The 23,429-nt window shown below is 39.9% G+C and overlaps 1 protein-coding gene across 1 annotated transcript; it reads right to left on the reverse strand.

Annotated features, from left to right (window-relative positions):
• Positions 1–2,211: 2,211 nt before the first annotated feature.
• LOC113524646 (NLR family CARD domain-containing protein 3-like) lies at positions 2,212–19,690 on the reverse strand. The gene is made up of 9 exons (XM_053237034.1): positions 19,328–19,690; positions 18,751–18,867; positions 16,688–16,742; positions 16,312–16,516; positions 14,256–16,023; positions 12,922–13,095; positions 4,027–4,200; positions 3,624–3,800; positions 2,212–3,472 (listed from the first exon to the last, which is right to left on the reverse strand). Exons 1-9 carry the CDS (start codon positions 19,378–19,380, stop codon positions 3,436–3,438), a joined length of 2,760 nt encoding a protein of 919 aa, XP_053093009.1. The 5' UTR covers positions 19,381–19,690; the 3' UTR covers positions 2,212–3,435.
• Between the last annotated feature and the right edge of the window lie 3,739 nt (positions 19,691–23,429).

The raw sequence follows: 23,429 nt of genomic DNA on the forward strand, positions 1-23,429 counted from the left end.
GCCACGTCCGTGATTTCAACTCAGAGGCGTTTTATTCTCCAATTTCACTTTCGCTTTCAGCGGTTTACTTTATTTACACACGCGTGCTCTCTCTCTCTCTGAGCTCGTCTAGCCCCTTTTTATTTTTAGCCCCAGCTCACTGCAGCACAGAACACTCGTTAGTAGAATTCCCAGCATGTGTGCATTCCTTACCGCTCACCTTCTCCGGCTCTGCCCTCCATTCACAATCCTGCGCTCAACCACGCCCCCGCTTCCACAGCACTTCTCTTTTTTTCTACTGAAATTTTACTGAGCTTTAAATGAAGTAATACAAGCACTTTTCTGCTAAAAAATATTTCTTTTTCTTTCTTTCTTTTTTTTTCAAAATGGGCCACTTTGCTCCCATCATGAACATTTCTTATGTATCTGATTTCAGTAGGCCTTTAGAGTTTGAACAATATAATTATATTCATCAGCTGAAGAAGCGGTTTAAAGTGAACTCAATTTTAGCTTCATCTGATCATCGTATGTTTCTTATCTATGCTAATAAGAGTTCTGAGGTAGTTTTGGCTGAACAAGTTCTCATTAGTTTGGCCAATTTTACTTCATTAGTCAACACAACAGAGCAGCTTGTTCAGGAAAGTATGATTTAGTCACTAGCAGAATGGAGCAGTAAAAGGTTGAATGCTATTGTAATCAGATACTTAAATTTATTGAATTGAGAAGCTGATTTGTTTATTTACAGCATAATGAACTCCAGCACTTACTTCATTTCTAGTACAGAAGCGATCCATAATTAACCAGAAGAAATAGGAATACTGTTGCTCAGGTTCAGCCACGTGTAGCAAACACTCCTGACATTTCCCCTGGATAATTCCCATCAGCTCGTCCTTCTGCATCGTATCACTGCGACAGATATTGGAACAGCTGGCTTATGTGGATTACTGCACACACACTTACACACACTTTAACCACCTGATGATGTGCTTCAGAACATTACTGCTGAAATATTGAACATGTGAGAGGAGAAGGAGTGGCTCACCTCGTCAGAGGGCCAGGAAATGTTCAGTTCTTCCCATCAGACACGTATTTATCATCACATTGCAGGACGTTGGACTCACCTGGAGTCAAACCAAGGAAGAACAAAGGAAGAAATTTTGTTCTAAATGGCTGTAACTAGCTAAAAGTACATTGAAGTGTGAAACTCAGGAGATTCAGTGTGTTCTACCTGTCCAGCATGAATGATGATCAGCTCCTTCTTCAGGATGAGGTATAAAAACCTCAGAACAATTTCTCATCATGAGCACGGCCATCTTCTTCACTAAGCTTTTTGAAATCTATCAGTTTATACGGTTATGCTGATTTATATGTTTTAGGTTATTTTGAATTAATTGAAAGGCAGTTTTATTTTTATATTCTCTATTCATTTTTATAAAAGTGAGAATTTCTCAGCTGTTTCCCCTCTCTCCTGCCTCTATAATAAATAAATGTGAATGACTGACCTAAAAAAACTGTACTGGAAAGAAAATAATAAATAGGATAATGTATACATATAACAAAAATGATCCTAACAAAGGAAAAAGCAGTTGAGTCTCTTTATTTCCAAAATCCAATTCCAATCTTCTCTGTTTGTTACAGGATCCGATATCCGATGTGTTTTCTCCGATATCTGATCCATCATTTTGTTTTTGCTGGTATCGGCCCGGTACTGATACTGGGTATGGGATCAGTGCTGTCTCTACTTCAAACCCTGTTTTTCACTCTCTGTAATGAAATATTAGTATTGAGTTGTACAACGCAGTCATACACTCATCTTCTAAATGTATTTCTAATCTGTGGTGTGCTCAGTGTGTGTGGACTTTACACACCTGTCAGTTTTAACACACAGAAGAAATCTCTCTCACCTGAATCTGCGAGTCTGAATGATGAAGCTCCCAAAGTAGAAATGAACAAACCTTCAGCGGTCCTAATGAAAAAGTCTGTACCATCTCTGTGACATCATCATCATCACCATGACTACTGCAAAATTCTACACTTCTAATTATTTCTAATTATTTCTAATTACTTGTATTAAATTTAAGAAATTCTGTAAAATCTCTTTAGTAAATATTAAACCTTACATGATAACTATCATAATTTACCTCATCACTACAGAAACATAGTAAATAACTAAACTTATCCATGTTAATAGACAGAAATGAGGCACAATGTCCCACAGTACAGACTATGGAGTTTAATGAGGATAAATAAATTAAAAACACCTTTATTTTTTTGCTTATTTGCTTATATATTGTATATTTGATGAAATAAATTGCCAATATACTGCATGAATGTGTACAGGTGTTCCTAATAAAGTGGACAGTGAGTGTATACAACATTTATACAAAACTGTATTAAATGACAGGAATACATACAGTGCATGTACTTAAAGCTTTTCAGTTACAGTTTTTTAAATCAAAATATATTAGACAGTCAGACTTAGATGCAGTGATAGATGTTACTTTCTAGTTCAGCTCTTTCACTTGGTTTATCACATGAGCTTACTTACACTCATATATATCTCTACTGTAATTAGCTGGTGTGAGATTACAGAATAATGAAGTCCTGCCATGTTGTGAACTGATCACCAGAGAAGAACATTATTAATCTCTTAACATCATCATCATAATTATTAGCAGGAAGGAAGGCAGAGGTTTATTTCATGCTTCTGTTCTTCATGAGACTCTCTGTGATGAAAAATCAGTACAATCTGATATCATAACATTTCAGCTGCTTCTACATTCTTTGGCTTCAGGTGTTCATTGTAGTCATGTGTACAGGAAGTGATGTCATGCTAAGTGATGTGAGCTTACATTTTGGACATGATTTCATGTAGACTCAGATAATGTGTATGTTTTTGTACTGAAATAAGGTACCAGTGCTGGAACCATTCTGTACTTTTTCCACCAAAAAATATCCAGTTATTGTTCATCAAAAACTGTTCAAGTCTGGGACAAGAACCCTGCTGGTCTGGACCCAAGGAACCGGTCAGATAGAAGTGAGGTCAATTTCCATAACAACGAATTCCATAACCAAGCTGTTACCATGGTTACCATGTAAACACAAATTAGCAAACAAAGAACAGAGGTTTGAAAATATTTTTTAAGGAAAAAAAAATATATCACAACTGTGAATCAATCCTCTGTGGAGAAACGAATGTTAGACAAAAACAAGGGGTTAAAATTAAGCTATAAACAGCTACAACACATGGATGTGTATTTGTGTAATTAGTGTGATGATGTGATGATATCTCTGTGTTGTGTGTAGATGCTGAAGGATTTGTCTTTGGATTGTAAAATATGTTATTAAAGCCTGAAGTAACTTGTAGCTGAGTGGATAAAAGGATGTGATCAGTCACGGTTATTGTTATGGAACTTCTACATCTGAATATGAACGATTCAGCTCCCATGACTCCTGTCATATGCTAGTCCTGGTGAGTTTACGGTCCTTAATTCTGAAAAACAGAGAAGAGCATCAGTGTAAACAAACAACATCAGTAAAAAAAAAAAAACACACACACAAGAAAAAATTATACAGTAGACAATGAATTTTCTTCAGTATCACACAATACAGTACAGTAAAGAGGCAGTAAGTCAGTAACTCACAGTAGTGCCTCCAGTTTACAGTGTGGATCCTTCAGTAGATCAGAGAGCAGCTTCACTCCTGATTCTCCTGGATTATTACCATTCAGATCCAGTTCTCTCAGGTGTGATGAGGAGTTTGACCTCAGAGCTGAAGCCAGAGCAGCACAACCTTCATCTGTAATACTGCAGCCCAACATCCTGCAAGAAAGAAAATCTTCTCACACTTAACACACTCAGTTTTAGCATTGAAAACATGAACTACACAAAATCTTTATATACAGTACATTTACTCTCCATCTCACACACACAACAATGAAAATATATCAGATCACTACAATTAAAAGTACTACATAAACTTGATATTGCACAGAATGCCATGTTTATTAAAACTCTGCTGTGTGTGTGTGTGTGTGTGTGTGTGTGCCTCAGGATCTCCAGTGTACAGTGTGGATTCTCCAGTCCAGCAGAGAGCAGCTTCACTCCTGAATCCTGCAGTTTATTGTAACTCAGGTCCAGTTCTCTCAGACTGGAGGAGTTTGAGCTGAGAACTGAGGACAGAACTCTACAGCTTTTCTCTGTCAGATTACAGTCACGCAGCCTGGAAGAGAAATGATGAAATATCAGAACACTGATCTTAAACACACAAACACAGCCATAATACAGCTAAAGTTTAACATGTAACAGAAATGTCAGTGTGTTTCTCTCACACACAGAAATCAGAGGACAGGACACCACATCAGCACATTTACAGGAGAAGGGACGTCCTTCTGCACTCCACAATCTCTCAGCTACAATTTATTAGAAGACCATTAGGTCATGTACATAACACACACATGTGAGAGCCAGCAGCCTACAAACAATACATTCTGATCTGTGTTCAAGTTTCTACAACCAACACTGCAGATATAGTGCATTTTATTACAGAAAATAAAGAATTATAGAACTGTACACTACCAGCTAATAACCTGGAGGGCGGCTCATGTCAGTGGGCTAGTAGAGCTAAGCCCCCTAACTTTCACAGATAAAAAAAAATCCAAATCATCTTATTTGCGGTTAACAAATGTTTAACCACAATGCAGTAGATGCAGTGTGGTAGCATGCCACAGTAGATGGTGGCACAGTAGCACACAACAGCCACTTTGGGTCCACAAATATGATGCATGTTATGTGTAATCTACACCAAATGGGAAACTTTTACCAGAGATGTTCATCTGAAGCACTGGTGAACATGTCTATCATCACAAACTTTTGCTAAACATTGGAAAATAATGTATTGACTGATGCCCCTGGCTGGGATAGAGGGTGACTGAAACACTTTGTAAGGCAGTTTAAGTGTAGTAAGCATGTTGGCATCCATGCTAGGCTAAAGGTTAACCCTAGCTGTCTTGCTTTACCATCCATTCTCCTCTCCAATGTTCGCTCCCTCGACAATAAACTGAACTTCCTTCGACTACAGCTAACTACCCAGCATGAAGTCAGGGACTGCTGTGTTTTTGTTTTTACAGAAACATGACTCAATGACAGCATTCCGGACACAGCCATTCAGCTAGCCCGGCTGACCGCACATCACGCCAACAAGATAGCAGTACTGTCTGTTAAGACTCACAGTGGTGGTCTGTGTGTTTATACAAACAACAAATGGTGCAGAAATGCTGTTGTGGTCTTGAGCTACTGTTTGTCACTGGTGGAGTTTATGACTGTGAAGTGCTGGCCATACGACCTGTCCAGAGAGTTTACCACCGTGTTCATTGTTGCGGTGTAAATTCCAACTGGTGCTAAATATTACCATCCCAACCACTCAAGAGCCTGCTAGGTATGACCATCCCCCTCTGCAACTGGATTCTGGACTTTTTGACTGGGAGACCCCAGTCTGTCAGGATCAGCAACTCCACCTCCAGCACCATCACACTGAACTACCCTGCTGACTCATGACTGTGCTGCAAAGTAGAGTTCAAAATAATATCATCAAGTTTTCAAGAGAACCTGAGTAGACCACTCACCACTGCACATCAACGGAACAACTGCAGAGAGAGTCAAAAGCTCCAAGTTTCTTGGTGTGCACATGACAGAAGACCTCTCCTGGACTCTGAACACCACCTGCCTAGCCAAGAATGCCAGAACCTCCACTTCCTACAGTAACTGAAGAGAGCCAAACTCCCCCCTCCTATCCTCACCTCTTTCTACAGAGGAACAATACAGAGCGTCTTGACCAGCTGTCTCACCTTGTAATATAGGAACTAGGCGTTGCCAAATATAGCACACATCACATATAGTGACGTGTTGCCAAATATAGCACAGCCTTTGACCACAAGACCCTAAAGCGAATTGTGAGAACAGCTGAGAAGATCATCGGGGTCTCTGGACCCACCATCGAGACCTCATACAACAACTGCTGCATCTGCAAAGCCACCAGCATCTCCAAAACGGCAGGTCTTGTGGGGTGTTCCCGGTATGCAGTGGTTAGTATCTACCAAAAGTGGTGAACCGGCGACAGGGTCATTGGTGCCCAAGACTCATTGATGCGTGTGGGGAGTGAAGGCTTGTCCGTCTGCTCCAATCCCACAGAAGAGCTACTGTAGCACAAACTGCTGAAAAAGTTAGAGCTGGCTATGATAGAAAGGAGTCAGAACACACAGTGCATCACATCTTGCTGCGTATGGGGCTGCATAGCCACAGACCGGTCAGGGTGCCCATGCTGACCCCTGTCCACCACCCAAAGTGCCTACAAAGGGCACGTGAGCATCAGAATTGGACCATGGAGCAATGGAAGAAGGTGGCCTGGTCTGATGAATCATGTGTTCTTTTAGAGCATGTAGATGGCCAGGTGCGTGTGCATCGCTTACCTGGGGAAGAGACGGCATCAGGATGCACTATGGGAAAAAGGCAAGACGGCATAGACAGTGTGATGCTCTGGGCAATGATCTGCTGGGAAAACGTGGGTCCTGGCATTCATGTGGATGTTACTTTGACACGTACCACCTACCTAAACATTGTTGCAGAACAAGTACACCCTTCATGACCACAGTATTTCCTAATGGCAGTGGCCTCTTTCAGTAGGATAATGTGCCCTGACACACTACAAAAATTGTTCAGGAATGTTTCGAGGAACATGACAAAGAGTTCATGGTGCAGACTTGGCCTCCAAGTTCCCCTAAATATCTAAATCCAGTTGAGCATCTGTCAGATGTGCTAGACAAACAAATCTGATCCATGGAGACCCCACCTGGCAACTTCCAGGACATAAAAGATCTGCTGCCAGTGTCTTGGCGTCTTACTCCTATACAATATTAGGCAGATGGTTTTAATGTTATGGCTAATTGGTGTATATGCTTGATTTTTCAAAGAGGAGTTAAACCTCCATCTAATGGAGTAATCCTTAGTAATCCTTAACTGTAGGGTTTATTAATCGCCAAGTGTTTACAAATCCTAAGCTACTACCCCAGGAATGCAGAGTTGTAGCTAGCTCCTGTTCTCTGAAACTCGATAAGCTGGAGCTATTGGGCACTGGGCCCTATATCCTGCTAAAGTTCCTGCCTACTATTAAGGAATAATTAGGTAATTCTAGCATTTTATGAGTAATTGATTCATAGAACGTTTTGTCAAATGTCTTTGGAGCATACACAGAGATAAGAGCATTTTCCTGCTGTTGAGTTTTATCTTAGCAAATTGTTATCCTCTCCGTATCTCACATTTCCAGCAATTTTCTTTAAAGATTGCATGTAGCTATAACAGCTATGTCTTTGATAAAACTTATTAGATAGATGAGAAATGACATATATATCAAGATGGTGCTGATGAGGTTGGCTACCATCATGACTGCTCCAACCACACTTTAGTTGTTTTTGGGTTTTTTTTTTGCACTTCCCCTTACTTCTTAACCTCTTGTTCTTTTCACAACGGGTGTTACCAGATACAATAGAAATGCTCTTATTGGATTGTAAACCTACTGCCATTTTTAACACCAGATCCATGCTGGCTGAGCGAGATCCTGAGGAGGGACAAAGGATGTGACCCACAGCGATGGCTCCCCTGCCCAGCATCCTGCTAGCCAACATCCAGTCTCTGGAGAATAAGCTCAACGACCTCAGGGCCAGGCTTTAGTTCCAGAGGGACATTTGGGACTGCAACCTCCTCTGCTTCACAGAGACATGGCTGAGCCCAGCGGCATTGGACCACGCCATCCAGCCGGCCAAGTTCTTCTCAGTTTACCACATGGACAGAACAATGGATTCAGGGAAGTCAAGGGGAGGTGGAGTGTGTCTGATGGTAAACAACAGCTGGTGCAAAAGTGCGACCATTGCTCCTCTCACATGCTCCTGCACACCTAACCTGGAGCTCATGACCATTAAATGTCACCCCTTCTACCTTCCTTGGGAATTTACCTCAGTCATTGTCAGTGCTGTTTATATTCCACTTCCAGCGGACATGCCTTATGTGGACTACATGAAGCTCTCACTCAACACCTGTCTCAACAACAGGACGCTGATTGTGGCAGGAGACTTTAACAGTGCCAACTTCAAATGTGCAATGCCAAACTTCCACCAACACATCACCTGCCCCACCAGGGGCAAAAGGATCCTGGAACATTGCTAAATTCCATTCATATCCGGCTACAAGGCACAGTCTCAACCACTATTTGGGAAACCAGACCATGCCACCATTTTCCTCATGTCTAGCTACGAACAAAGGCTGAAAAAGGAAGCTCTGGTTCAGAGGGAGGTCGCATGCTGGATAGACCAATCAGTGCCCGCTTTGCAGGACACTCTAGATGATGCAGACTGGGACATGTTCAGGCACTGCTCTGATGACATCAATGTGTTTATGGAAACAGTTGTGGGATTTATTGGGAAACTGGCAGATGATACAGTCTACAAAACCATCATCAGATCATTTCCCAACCAGAAACCATGGCTGGATAAAACCATCTGTGATGCACTGAGATCCCGCACCGCTGCCTATAACGCAAGGCTTGCAACCAGGAACATGGACAAATACAAGGCTGCATCCTACATGGTGTGCAGAGAGGTGAAGGAGGTAAAGTGGCACTATGGAAGGACACAAGGCAGGCAGGGACTGAGAAGGATAACGGACTATAAAAAAACAATCTTTCGGAAAGGTGAATGCAGACACATCTCTGGCAGACGAGCTGAACACTTTTCACTCTCGCTTCGCAGCTAACAGCGCTAACAACTCTAGTGGTGCTAAAAGCACTAACAGCGCTAGCAGTGCTAAAGGCAGCATGCATGTGGAGAGTGTCAGATTGGGAAACACTTTCATCATCTCAGAACACAATGTGAGGAAAGCTTTCAGGAGAGTTAAATGAAGTGAAGTGACGTGTTGCCAAGTATGGTGACCCATACTCGGAATTTGTGCTCTGCATTTAACCCATCCAAGTGCACACACACAGTAGTGAACACACAACCACCGCCTGGCACAGTGCCATCTGGACATCAGGAAAGGAAATTATGTTAAAATGCTGTTTGTTGACTACAGTTCAGCATTTAACACTATAATTTCCTCTAAACTCACCACCAAGTTGTAGGACCTGGGACTTAGCCCATCCCTGGGTCAGTGGATCTCCAACTTCCTGACAAGGCAGACTACAAGCAGTACACCACACTATTGTGGTGGGCCTGATCTCTGATAAAATGAGAAGGCCTACCTGGAGGAGATTAAAAGCCTGGAGAACTGGTGCCAGGAGAACAACCTCCTCCTGAACGTCAGCAAGACAAAGGAGTTGATAGTGGACTTCAGCATGAATCAGGAGAGAAGCTACCACTCCCTTAAGATCAAAGATGCCACAGTGGAGAGAGTGGACAATTTTTAGTACATTGGTGTTCGTCCGGTCACATTAACCCCAGCCAGGTATATGGTTCCAGCCCAACAGTTTAAACTAACCAATAACTTGTAAACTGTTGAAGTTAGGTGACCAATATTACCATTACAAAATCCCTTAAAAGTCAAAAGGTGTTCTTGGTATACCTGTGGCATAAATCTATATACAATGAAATATAGTACAATGGTGCAGCCAAAATAAACTAGCTACTTTACCAGTAGCATTCATGGTTTAGTTGAGATCTGCTTTCTAGGGTTAGTCAGGTATGAACCAAGTGACACAAGTCATAATGTACATGGAGCTGACCAAAAAAAAAAATTGAAGAAGAAAGGGGGATAAAAACTAGCACTAATAGTGAACAACTGTATCTCGCATAAGGTCAATAAAAAAGTCAGTTCACTGTAGTGTTTTAAAAAAAAAAGGAGGTAATCAGTTCTCCACCGTATAGTTACCCCAGCTAGCCTTAGCAGGCCCAGTCCAAGCACAATCAGCCCAGCAAGCTAGAACCAGCCCAGCCTATTTAGTATCAGGGGACCTTTGTAGCATTCCACTGCTAGCATCCGTATCCTAGCAGGCCGAAACTAGCAATTAGCCTAGCAATCCCGAGCTAACCCTGCTCAGACAGTTAGGAACACAGTCCAGAACGTTCAGAAATACTATGCATGAAACTGGTGGCTTTCATCCTCTAGAGTTCAACAGAAAAGGAAGAAAAAGAAAAGTTAATTTACTGCAATAGGAAGTATGAAACCGAAATGATTATCAGTTTCCGTAGCACAATTAGCCTGGCTAGCTTAAACAAGTCCAATACGAACAAAGCTCGGAAAAAGGCTGCAGTGACACACCAAAAGCATTGTTAGCCTAGCCATCCATGGCCAGCTCAGTGGTTGATGGCGAAGCAGATCTGCTCAGTACTGCTGCTGGGTTCAGGGAATCCTCCGCATTGAGAGAGGTAAAGGGGCAAAAGTGGACGCCATCCATGATTTTCAGTGTGGTGGGAGAGAGGAAAAACTCAACACTTTTACTTCCTGCCGTGGACAAGGCCTGGGAGAAGAGCAGGCATCGCTTCACCTAGTAGGATGTAGTCAGGGGTAAAGTGGACTGTTATTTGGTCAATGATGAGGGGCTCTTTAACAGCATGAAGGATGGCTTGGAGAGTTGTACAAAAAGGAACACTGAAAATCAGAGTGTTATTTTCCCCTCATTTGGTTACTGTGTGGTTGTAGATCCGGTGAGCATGCATAATGGAGGTCGTACAGAGAGGGGAACCATTAGAGTATGGATCACAAGAGGAAATGGAAAGCACTGGCACCCACGTTACCCTCTCTCAGCCCAGTAATACGAGAGTTACATTTCCTGTACATAAAGCTCCTAGAGCTTAAGCTCCACTGACTGTAGGGTTTTTTTCGTGTCTGCTAAGAGCAGTGGAATTGCTCTTAGCCTCCGAATCTATCTTGGTGATTTTTGAATTTACTGAGTTGATGCTCGTTGTTAGCTTGTCTAGCTTCGCTTGGATAGCTTTTAGCTAAGCATTCGTGTACCCTTCCATTCGTGAAGCATTTGTGAACCGAGTTTAGCATTATGGACTTAAACCACTAAAAAATATACAGATGTGGACAAATGTGTTGATACCCTTACAGTTCTTTGAAACAATGATTCAATGATTGCTCCTGATTAAACCAAAAGCAATAGTCTCATATATACCTGCCTGCCCATAGTATGTGATAGACTAAACCAATAAAATTGTGAAGAGAAATGACTATTGTTTATGCCTCTATCAAGGCATCCTGGAGAGAAACATACTGCCCAGTGTCAGAAAGCTCTCCCCCAGTCACAGGTCATGGGTCCTCCAACAGGATAATGACCCAAAACACACAGCTAAAAGCATTTAAGGATGGCTGGGAAAAACAATAGACTATTCTTAAATGGCCCTCTATGAGCCATGATCTTAATCCTATTGAACATCTGTGGAAAGAACTGAAAAATGCAGTGTGCAGAAGGCACCCTTCAAACCTCAGACAGTTAGAGCAGTTTGCTCAGGAACAGTGGGCCAAAATACCTGTTACCCGATTTAGAAGTCTCCTCGTAAACTACCGCGATCACTTGTTGGCAGTGATTACTGCTAAAGGTGGTACAACAAAATATTAAGTGAAGGGTACCATCTTTTTTGTCCATGTCATTTTCATTTGGTTCATTATGTAAAATATTCAGTTTAATTGAAAATCAAAAGTAATGTCTGATTTGTGATAAACATGGAATTAACAGTGATTGATGCCATTAACGTTTGTCAGTTTCAAATTATTTCAGAGATAGTTGTGGGTTCTTCTTTTTCATGGAAGGGTACCAACAAATTTGTCCATGTCTGTAAGCTACTAATGAAGCTGCCCATCTGTGTTCATATGTAATAATCTGCCCCAATATTATTTAAATTTACAGCAGTGAACAAACACCCTTATCCAGAGCAACTTACAGATAATGTTTATGGTAATGATTAATTAAATAGTTTGTTAGTTAAGTATTATTATCAATGAGACCTCAGAATATAATGTATAGATCAACTCTAATAGTTTAATTGTTGAGCTATTGATAGATTTTATCCTCCCATTTAACATCATCATTAGTCACCACTGATAACATGCCAATACTAGTCGTACTTTACAGTGAGGTCAATAAGCCAATTTCTCTGATGTTATCTGTCCTCATGGAGCCGGTACCATGTCCAGCTTTATATCAGATTCTGATAGCGTGTCCAGTGAACTTTTCTGATCTTTCTGGAATGTAACAAACACAAAAGCTAAAGTAAACCTGATCAAATATTATTAGGTGGCTGTTGCTGTCAACAGTAAATAACAGATTCTTGATTTGGGAAAGGCAGTGATGTTTTGAAACAGTTAACTTTTTTACTCAGTCATATTAGATAGAAGATAGAAAACTTTCCAAACAGTTCCACAGGACATCTGGTTCAGGAGTTGTAAAATTATATAATTAAAAACCCTAACAAACAAACAAACTAACAAATAAATGTGTTATAATTTGTAAATGAAAAATGTTTTCCTTTTGCAGCGGCCCTGATTTTTTTTTTGGTTTTTTTTTTTTTTTTTTTTTTTTTTTTTTTAAGGGTTCACATGAAAAAACCCTTTGGTACAGACCACACCCGCTTCCTGTTTAAATCTAAAGCACTAAAGCACTAAACAGACATAGATCCAGATAATAGCATTGTGTTACACCACTAGCAGTGATACAAGATCTAAACAGCTATAATTACAATTCATCAGTACAGTTTTATTTATTTATGATATAGAATTAATCTAGAAAGTAAATCTGACTCTCACACACACATTTCAGTTTTTTACAAACATTTAAATCATATTCTAAAATTTACAACTACATAATCACACAATCATTTCTGTATGTAACATTTGGTGATAATCTGACCTGTGTGTGTGTGTGTGTGTGTGTGTGTGTGTGTGTGTTTGATGATCTTACTCCAGTATCTCCAGTGTACAGTGTGGATTCTCCAGTCCAGCAGAGAGCAGCTTCACTCCTGAATCCTGCAGTTTATTGTTACTCAGGTCCAGTTCTCTCAGACTGGAGGAGTTTGAGCTGAGAACTGAGGACAGAGCTCTACAGCTTTCCTCTGTCAGATTACACCAATGCAGCCTAGAAGAGAAATGATGAAATATCAGAACACTGATCTCAAACACACAGCCACAGCCATAATACAGCTAAAGTTTAACATGGAACAGAAATGTCAGTGTGTTTCTCTCACACACACAAATCAGAGGACAGGACACCACATCAGCACATTTACAGGAGCAGGGACGTCTTTCTGCACTCCACAATCTCTTAGCTACAGTTTATTATAAGACCATTAGGTCATGTACATAACACACACATGTGAGAGCGAGCAGCCTACAAACAATACACTCTGATCTGTGTTCAAGTTTCTACAACCAACACTGCAGATATAGTGTATTTTATTACAGAAAATAAAGAATTATAGAACTCTACATTACCAGTTAATAACATGCAATATTCTTCATACTTTACTGTGAATTATATCTTGAATTTCAAAGACACGGTAAAACAGTTGGTGTGTCTTGTTGTCTGTGCTCGTACAGTTACAAATCTGTTACCTTTTACCTCAACACCTCAAAATTTTACAGACACTGGTTCAGTTATTTGGCTAGGACGCCTTATGTTACATCACTAAGGTTGGAGCTAGGAGCTAGGAGCTTTTAGTGGTCTGCTGTATAAAAAAAAAAAAAAAAAAAAAAAAAACCAAGCATGGAGGAATGTGACAGAGTGAAACTCCCCTAACACTCTGACACAAACAGGCATCAGCCCAACTGAAAGATAAGGAACAGGAACTTTAAAAGGTGTTAATGTGAACTGAACTCCTGAAAATTGAAGTTAAATAGAGTGTTTTAATATTTACTTTTTATATTTTGTATTCATATTGTTCCCATTTTGAGTGTTTTCAGTTGTGATAGTTCTGTCCAATGTCACTTTCAAATAAAAGGAAAAAAGAAAAATCGCCATTCAAGTGTTTAGTTCGAAAAATTATCAAAAAGCAGTAAGGGATGCATGCAGTTTGTGTAAATAATTTTTTCGTCTATCTAAGAGAAAACATAGTAAATTTTGATATAAGATTTTGTCCATATCGCTCAGTCCTCAGTACAGACATAAGGTTTTAGTTTAAAATGTATTTAAAGATGATTAGGGTAACTGTTAACAAGCATTAATCCAAACAGTGCAGTTCAGTGTTGCATTAAAATAACAAACCATGCAGTAATACATTTATAAATAAAAATACTCACACAGCTTTTCTGGAGGCTTTGACCACTGGCAGCAGACTCAGAAGACATTCATCTGATGGGTCATATTTCCTCAAATTAAACTCCTCCAGCTCCTGTTCTGAGTTCAGTAACACAAACACCAGAGCTGACCACTGAGCAGGAGAGAGTCTGCTTCCACTGAGACAAAAGTAATCTCCTCTGTTCAGGTAAGTTTGTACTTCCTGCACTAGAGAATGATCATTCAGTTCATTCAGACAGTGGAACAGATTGATGGCTTTCTCTGGAGATGGATTCTCCCTGATCTTCTCCTTGATGTACTCGACTGTTTCCTGTTTGCTGTGAGAGCTGCTTCCTGTCTGTGGCATTATGCCTCGTAAGAGAGTCTGATTGGACTCCAGGGAGAGACCCAGAAGGAAGCGAAGGAACAGGTCCAGGTGTCCATTCTCACTCTGTAAGGCCTTGTCCACTGCACTCCTGAGGAAATCAGACATGTTTGACTTTCTGAAAAGAACTGACAGATAAGTGGTTTGTTGTTCTGTTACATTTCTGCTGATGAAGGAGAGAAATGCATATAAAGCAGCCAGAAACTCCTGAACACTCAGATGTACAAAGCTGAACACCTTCCCCAGGTGAAGCCCAAACTCCTCTCTGAAGATTTGGGTACACACTCCTGAGTACACGGACACTTCTCTGACATCAATGCCACACTCTCTCAGGTCTTCCTCATAGAAGATCAGGTTTCCTTTCTCCAGCTGGTGGAAAGCCAGTTTTCCCAGGGCCAGGATACTCTCTCTGGTCTGCTGAGGATCAGGGTCACAGTTCTGATGGTACTTTTGGTCCTTGTGTTTGATCTGAAAGATCAGGACGTGTGTGAACATTTGAGTCAGAGTCTTGGGGATCTCTCCACTCTCTGTTTCAACCAACATTCTCTCTAGAACAGTGGCTGAAATCCAGCAGAAGACTGGGATGTGGCACATGATGTAGAGGCTTCTTGATGACTTCATGTGTGTGATGATTTTATTGGCCAGGCTCTGATCACTGATCCTCTTCCTGAAGTAATCCTCTTTCTGAGGATCACTAAATCCTCGTACCTCTGTTACCTGGTCTACGCACTCAGGAGGGATCTGATTGGCTGCTCCTGGTCGAGAGGTTATCCAGAGGAGAGCAGAGGGAAGCAGATCCCCCTTGATGAGGTTTGTCAGCAGCACATCCACTGAGACTGACTCTGTCACATCACACAATCTCTCATTGTTCTGGAAATTTAGAGGAAGTCGACACTCATCCAGACCATCAAAGATCAACACCACTTTGTAGGAGTCTATTAATTGTAGTTTTCTCATTTCTGGGAAAAGGTGATGAAGAAGATTCATCAGACTGAGATTTTGCTGCTTCATCAAATTCAGCTCTCTAAAGGGAAGTGGAAACATGAAGGTGACGTCCTGATTTGCTTTTCCTTCAGCCCAGTCCAGAATGAACTTCTGCACAGAGACTGTTTTTCCAATTCCAGCAACTCCTTTAGTCAGCACAGTTCTGATGGACTTGTCTTTAAAGAGGTCATTGCATTTGATGGGTGTTTCCTGTGTTGCTGGTCTCCTGGACGCTGTCTCAATCTGTCTCACCTCATGTTCATTATTGTGGTCTCCACTCCAACCCTCTGTGATGTAGAGCTCTGTGTAGATCTCATTCAGAAGTGCTGAGCTTCCATGCTGTGAGATTCCTTCATTAATTCTTTTACACTTCTCTCTCAGGTTGGATTTCAACTTTGGCTGATACACAGAGGCCACAGACTCTAATAAACAAAGTAATAACATGTTTTAATGCAAAATCACTGAGCACAATATAAAATGTAAAATTCTTTCAAATGTTGCTGTTCATTCCTGATTCATGTACTAAACATTACTGAAGGAACAGGACCATTGTACAGAGTAACCACAAGCTGGACCACAAACAGAACAGAAAAGCACCAGATGTACATGATACTAAAATCAAACTTAAAACTAAAAGTGTTAATATCAAAAACATTTTCCTCTCTATAAAGTGAACCTGATGGAATAAAGTCATGACTCAGAGCTCTTACTGTTATGCAGTATGTTAGCAAGATCTGTGTGGTTCATGTTCTTCAGGACGTGCAGTGTGATCTTCAGCGCTCCCTCTCTGACACTGTGCAGATCCTCCTCATCCTCCACCTCCCTCTCAGTGCATGCTGGGTAATCTGGACTCAGGAGCTTCCTAAACCTCTTCAGCTCATTCTTTATCAGAGTGATGACTTTGTGTTCCAGCTCCTGGTTAGAAACACACAGTAACAGATCTATATATTATAATGTTGCACAGTGAGAGATGCTTTATTTTATGAAAAGACGAAAAACACTCTTCCTATTACCACAGTTACAACTGCCTGATTACCCATAATGCTGCTGCACATTGATAAAAAAGAAAACACAAGTCACACACACCTTGAATATGGACTCCAACTGATTTCTGCTGATGTCTGATTTCTTCTTTTTTGGTCTGTGAACAAACAAAACACATCATTTAAAAAGGACTATATGTATTCAGAGCTGCACAACACACACTAATATCTACAAAGATAAAGTTATTTAAATGTTCATGAGAAAAGATACATGACTCCTTAAGCCCGCCTGCAACTCCCGCCCATATTCACAAAGCCCCACCCCCAGGATCTATGGTGGCCTGTAGAGTAAAGTTCAGCTAGAGTACCAACTATCAAATAAACTTCATCTATCATTAGCAAGGATTAGCATTACCATGGCATCACTTTCAATTAATGAAGGAGGCAGTTTATTTTATTAAGGGCATTGCTTTACTTTGTTATTTAGATCTAGGTGATAAAAATCCCCAACTACAGAATAATGATGATAGAATAACAGGATATTGGGGAAATGCATAACAATGAACAGTGGAGCAGTAAGAATAATAATACACAGCATAAATGTAAGACACTGCAGAATAATAAGGAACTGATGTAACGAGCTCGCTCTCTATACAGCAAGTGACTTTAATTAATTATGCTTTATAATTTACTCAGCACACAGCTCTTATACAGAAGTAGGTGATAAAGTGAAAATCCTCCTCCAGCTGACTAGCTGTTTTTTTCATTTTTTCTTTTTTGATTTTGTTTCACTTGATGCCTCAATGCTGGACAACGCACTAGCATGGGTATAGGCTAGTTTATATACAGGATGGCTGGAGCACATCTGTGGTTCTCTATCATAGCTAAAACACTTTTACTAGCTGTTAGTAATAGTGATTAGCATGGCTATAGGCTAGTTTATATACAGGATGGCTGATTGGATCATTGTCTAACTGTGTGCAGCCCGAAATGTGTCACCACATTGGTGATTATTTGTAAGAAATTGGTCATGCTTCATCTTATTAACACTTCTCCAATGTAATGATACTCTGAATAATTATCAGGTAATTATTTTAATTGGCCTTGTATTAATAATAGGTATTTGAGCAGTGTATCGATATGCAGAACCTTTTAGCAGCCGTGTAATCGCGTCCGGGTTGCCTATAGCAGGCCCCCTTTAGATGCAATTTGGAGAAAGACCCGTGTGCTCCTGTCATCACTTCTCTAACAGTACACCTATATTTTACAAACACACTTTTTTTTGTTATTGAGGTCGCCACACCCGGGACCTGTAACATAATCATGTTACACAGGTACTCTGCTTGTTACATCAGTGAGCTTCAGAGTTTCGTGTCTCCAGTGTCCCAGGGGGCTGATATTAGGATTTTAGCATTTAGCTTTTGCTCACACCGCCAAAAGCAGCATGAATGCCAAGTTATAGCCCTAGAAATAAGTGACATTCTCATAGTGATTTATGACAATGGTCAAGAGTGCTTTCATTGCACCATCGTTTATTTATAATGAGCTCTCAGTGATGTTTCAGCTAAACCTATTGCTATTAGCATTGTTATCAGCTATATAGTTACCTAACATTATAATATCAAGTTGGTTAATCTAATGCATTTACTTATTCCTTATCCCTGATAAAAATCTATTCTAATCTAACTGGATTTGTTATGTAAAGCAGGTCACTGAAACAGTTCAAAGCTTACAGATTGCTAGCATTGCATTTCTTGTTAGGTTTTTTTCCCCTGAAGCACAGTGTAATTTTTGCTAACACGAGAATTATCTGGCTGCACTGGGAGCTTACTAGGATTGCCACCTGTACCTTATAGTACGGGATTGAAAACTAAAATGCTGTGACTCTTATTGAGTCAATAAGGGACGTGATTTGTCCCGTTTTTACATATCATTTCATGCATCCACTAAGTCTACACAGTGGTGAGAAAAAAACGAGTTAATAAAATCAACCCACTTTCAGCTGAAATTGTGTAGAATGTGTCCTTTATTTTTCCTCATTGAAGGTGGCAACCCTAGAGCTTACAGGCTTTGGCGATGTTTCTTTCCTCACCAAACAAGCTGAGATGGGGTTAGAGTGAGTTTGATCAGGTGGAACACTGCTGTAAAACACCTCACTATACTGACCTCACATCAGTAGAACTGCCTCTGTCTCTGAAGTTAAGTGGAAATCCCATTGACTCCTCACTCTTCATGGACACACAGCTGGGTTCTGGTGAGTCTGATCTCTTTCCCTCCATCATTCTAGAATTACAACAGAAATATCAGCAATAATTAATACTCTGCTGTCTCAGCACTGTTAAACAATGTGTTCATCATTAAACACCAAGAATTCCATCTTTTTAATTCAGCTACAGTCTGCACACTTATTCAAACAGGAGACTCGCCTCATACCTCAGGAATTACTCTGATGTCAGGAGTCCCAATCACAGCTAACTGACTCAGCTGGGTCTTAAAGCCTGTAGAGTTCACTGACTCAAAGCTATGCTGCTCTTATGCTACACATTACACAGTCCTTTTTACTCTTCTCTCAGTGAATGATTTCTCTAAACTGTTCTTACATCAGATCAGTGATATATTCACTGCTATTAAACACCTTAAAGCAAAGTTTAGTTCCTCTGTTAACTAGTGAGTGTTTAGAGATACAGATCTGTTCCCATGAGACAGTGTGTATTTATTGCTGGTGAATGGAAAAGTAACTCACCTCTCGTCTTTCTTTAAGTCCTGTTTTCCAGACACACTCATGTTGGAGGTCATGTCTCCTTCTCCAGATTACAGCAGGACACACGTTTACTTCACTCCAACATCGGTGTGTTAAATCAAACCCTGTATCAGCACAGAGTTCACTTACAGGAAATAGTCACGGTATCAAGCCCTAAAACAACCTGTGTACATTAAACCTTCAGTACAAACCCACAAAACTCTTCTGCATCTAGTGTCACTTCAGTGTGTTTATATATTATAGCTTTAGATTTAGATACTCACTGTGTTTATATATTATAGCTTTAGATTTAGATACTCACTGTGTTTTTACTCCTGAAATGGTTTATTTTCCCCTCGACACAAAATGGCGCTGCTGAGTTTTACTTTCACTGTCACTCTACCTGTTTATTCTGCAGAGGGGGAGGGGCAGTGACGCAGACAGGTAATAAATACACACCTGCGCGCGCGCATACACACACACACACACCCACGTTCTGAAACGCTTAACGTGGTCTAATGTACTAAAACACCGACCAGGGAAAAGCATTTTTGTCTCACATTTCTCTTGTCATAAACACTATCTACTGCTCAGACAGCGGCACCATCATCCAAGTGGAAGGACAATATTTTTACTGTAAGTGTTTTCTCTCTCATAGAAACCCGTTATAAAGAAACACTTATCGGGCCTTAATGCATTAATACAGTGCCTGTGAACTTGGAATTCCTATACACATATTCCATAGATTAGTTTAGAGAAATAAATATCTTTAAAAAAAATATCTGTTTCAAAGATGTTTGTGCTTGAATAACTCCATAATGCAATCTTTTGAACTGCACATAACTGTCATCTGTAGGTGTGTATAACACACTGTCCTCTTCCAAAACCGGCATTTGTGCAGCGGGGCAGGAATAAGGCTAAACAGTGTGTGTGTGTGTGCGTGTGTGTGTGTGTGTGAGTCGCCTCAGCTCTCCGACTCCGCCCTCACAACCTACTTTCACTTTGGGGCGGGTTTACAGCTGGATGATGACGTCAGCACCGCAGTCCTCAATGTGATTGGACAATAATTTAACACGTGTTGTGTTGGTCACTCGTGTACAATAATTTAATTTTTAACACATAATTTAAGACAGCATGTGTTGAAATAGTAATAACGCAAAAAGTGCGTAGGATATTAACACATGCTTTCTGTGTATGATCATGAACTCCTGGCTGAAATGAGGTTGAATTCAAGGCACTGAAACAGTCTGAAAAAGACATCACCTTTCACCTTTCACCTTTCAACCAGATCTCAGGCAAATTGTCTAAATAATATGTGATCAAGAACTAAGACTGACAAGTAAAACTGATGTAGACACTGTGAAAAAAAAAAGTGGACCAGTGGAAATGTGATAATCTCCATCAGAGAAGATGGTGCTGATGGAGTGGGTATTTTCTCTAAAGATCAAGTAGAAATGATTATGTCCAGGGAAATGATTCCAGGAAGATTACTGAGAGCTGATTGTCAGTGTGGACACTCCACCTGATAGAGCTGGAAAGATGAGGAGTTTTGACAAGTTGTATGAAGTTTTAAATGTCGGCTTCAGTATCATTTTGTGTGGTGATTTCAATACAGCTACACATGAGAAAGATACATTTCCAAACCCAAATGTAATGATTTCTAGAGAAGGGAAACTTCTACAGAATGTATGTGATCCATGTGAACTTAAGGACACCTTTAGAGAAACATTTCCTCATGACTTTGGCTTTACACGGATTGACACTAAAACAAGAAGTAGAACAGATCAAATACATGTCTCTAATATGATAAAAGTTTTATACTATAAACCAGAGTATTGAGATGAATCAGATCATTTAGCCGTTTCAGTGAGAATAAACTTAAACATAAACGAGCAGAGAGCTTACTCCAAACTCAATACATGCCTTACAAACAAACAAGCTGTTCATGAATTAACCAAAGAAGTCAAACAAAATAAACACTTAAAGGTTTTAATGAGATCAAGCACTGAAATGTGGGATATTTTCAAAAAACAAATATAAAAGTATTTATAAGAAAATACGAACATGAACATAGGGGTTATTTTAAACATAAACATCTTACACTAACTGACAGTGAGCAGTGAATTAAAAACATAAACACGAAAGATATTTCTGAAAACATTTGTGACGTGATGTGGTTAATAAGTGTAGGCAGGTTAGCAGTACAGTGTGGAGTTAAATGGAGCTGTTTTAGAGATTACAGATTTACAGAGATAAAGGCAATATATCCATTATTCCATTAAATAATTATCATAAAGGGAAAAAGGGAGTAGAGGAGGCGGGAGCATTCACTAACATGTCACTAACATGTCTCTAATATTTCTCTAATATTTCTTCCCCCTCTCTTGGCTAACTACTACAAGTGTAAACTTATAAACACCGCCATAAAATACTTCATAACAGAATAGTGATTGTGGGAAATTGCAGTTCCTGGGTTTGGCCACACGAGGGCAGTCAAGCTCCATCCAGCACAACACGCAGCGCCGCCTCAAACAGCCGGTAGGCCTTGTGTCCTTCCCACAGACACAGAGCTCATCAGCCTTATTACTGTGCACTGGATTATTCTGCCATAACAACTCCAACACACGCCTCTTCTCTACTCTTTACTAGTATTATTATTATTATTATTATTATTATTATTATTAAGAACATATCTTCATGCCTCTCAGCACCTGACATGGAAATGTTAAAAAAAGGTTTATATTTACTTTTTATATCCGGATATCTGTAACAACTGGTTTGTGATAAAAAGTCCATTGTTAAAAACGCTATATAATTAAATAAACGAGTGAATGAATGAATAAATAAATAAAATTAAAATGCCGGTCTTGCGTTTTTAAATCAAACTTTATTGAATAATTCACAATTTGTTACAATAACTCTTGAACATTTACACAGTTTAAATATTTCACAATTTTTACAGTAATTCTTCAACATTACAAACTTTTAAATACACAAAAATAACTATTTACAACATAGTCCAATCATATGATTATATCTACATAGTTATTTCCCTTAAATATTTCCAGAGATCATATTTTTAATAAAGACCATGGAGATTTATTTTTAGATCTTCGCTCCATTGCCCTTTGTCTTTTTAGTTCATTTAAGATTAGTTTAAAAAGCGTCTCAGCTGGGAGATGGCATTGCTTAGTGTCTTTAAAATCTCTTCTTTTTGCAGGATTGTCCCACATCTATCTTCCTTTAATTGCACAAGTCTGCTCTCTTTCCATTCTTTAGTTTAATGCGTGATTCATGCGGTTGATGAGGATTTTAGCGAGTATTTTAGAATCGATATTCATGAGACTTATCTGCCTCCAGTTCTCCAGCTCATATGGCTCACCTTTCTTAAATCTTAGTGTCATAACACACTGCTACAGAGATTCATTTCAAATCCCTCCCTTTATGGCTTGGTTGTAGAAGTCAGTTAGGAGATGTGCAATGTGTTTAACTGCAGCTTTGGAAAACTCAGCTGGAAGCCCATCAGCTCCCGGACTTTTCCCCTCCTTTAACTGCACTATTGCTTCTAGCGTTTCTTTTCCATCTATTGGCTCTCCTCAGTGCTGCATGCCACTAGTTTTTAAAGTTGGCCATGGAGATAGAAAATCTGAAATTCTCTTTGGAATTGCATTTCTTCTCCATGTGGCATCTTGGCATTTCTGTAGAACTCTTTCTCTTTTCTCTTCCTCATCCTCGATTATATTTCCATCATTCTCTCTGAGGGCCTTTATGCTCCTCTTTTCCCTGCGGTTTCTCAGTCTTTAATACCATTCTGTGGCTTTCCGGTGGAGGTCGTGTCCAGGCCAGCTTGCAACTGAACGTTTCAGAAGAAATCCTCCTTTAGCTTTGTTAACTCCCATTTCATTTTCTACACACAATCATCTTCCTCCACATTTCTATTCTGTTTAGACTGAAGTTCAGCAGATTCTGAGAGAAGTTTGCTGTTCTAGTCCTTCTTTGTTTTGTTAAGTGACTTACATTTTCCTTTAAAGAAGGTTATTATGTGTTTTTTTAAACTACTCATACACACACCACTTTATTAGGAACACCCCTTACTCATACATAA

The sequence above is a fragment of the Pangasianodon hypophthalmus genome, chromosome 9 (genome assembly GCF_027358585.1).
Source record: "Pangasianodon hypophthalmus isolate fPanHyp1 chromosome 9, fPanHyp1.pri, whole genome shotgun sequence".
Lineage (NCBI taxonomy): Eukaryota > Metazoa > Chordata > Actinopteri > Siluriformes > Pangasiidae > Pangasianodon > Pangasianodon hypophthalmus.

Excerpts from the sequence above, each read along its gene's own strand:
- LOC113524646 (XM_053237034.1), bottom strand. The coding sequence starts at position 19,380 with ATGACCTCCAACATGAGTGTGTCTGGAAAACAGGACTTAAAGAAAGAC. Across the intron at positions 13,096-14,255 it reads AAAGCCTCCAGAAAAGCTGT|GCTGCATTGGTGTAATCTGA; the intron begins GTGAGTATTTTT and ends TTTCTCTTCTAG. Across the intron at positions 4,201-12,921 it reads TGTACACTGGAGATACTGGA|GCTGCGTGACTGTAATCTGA; the intron begins GTAAGATCATCA and ends TTTCTCTTCCAG.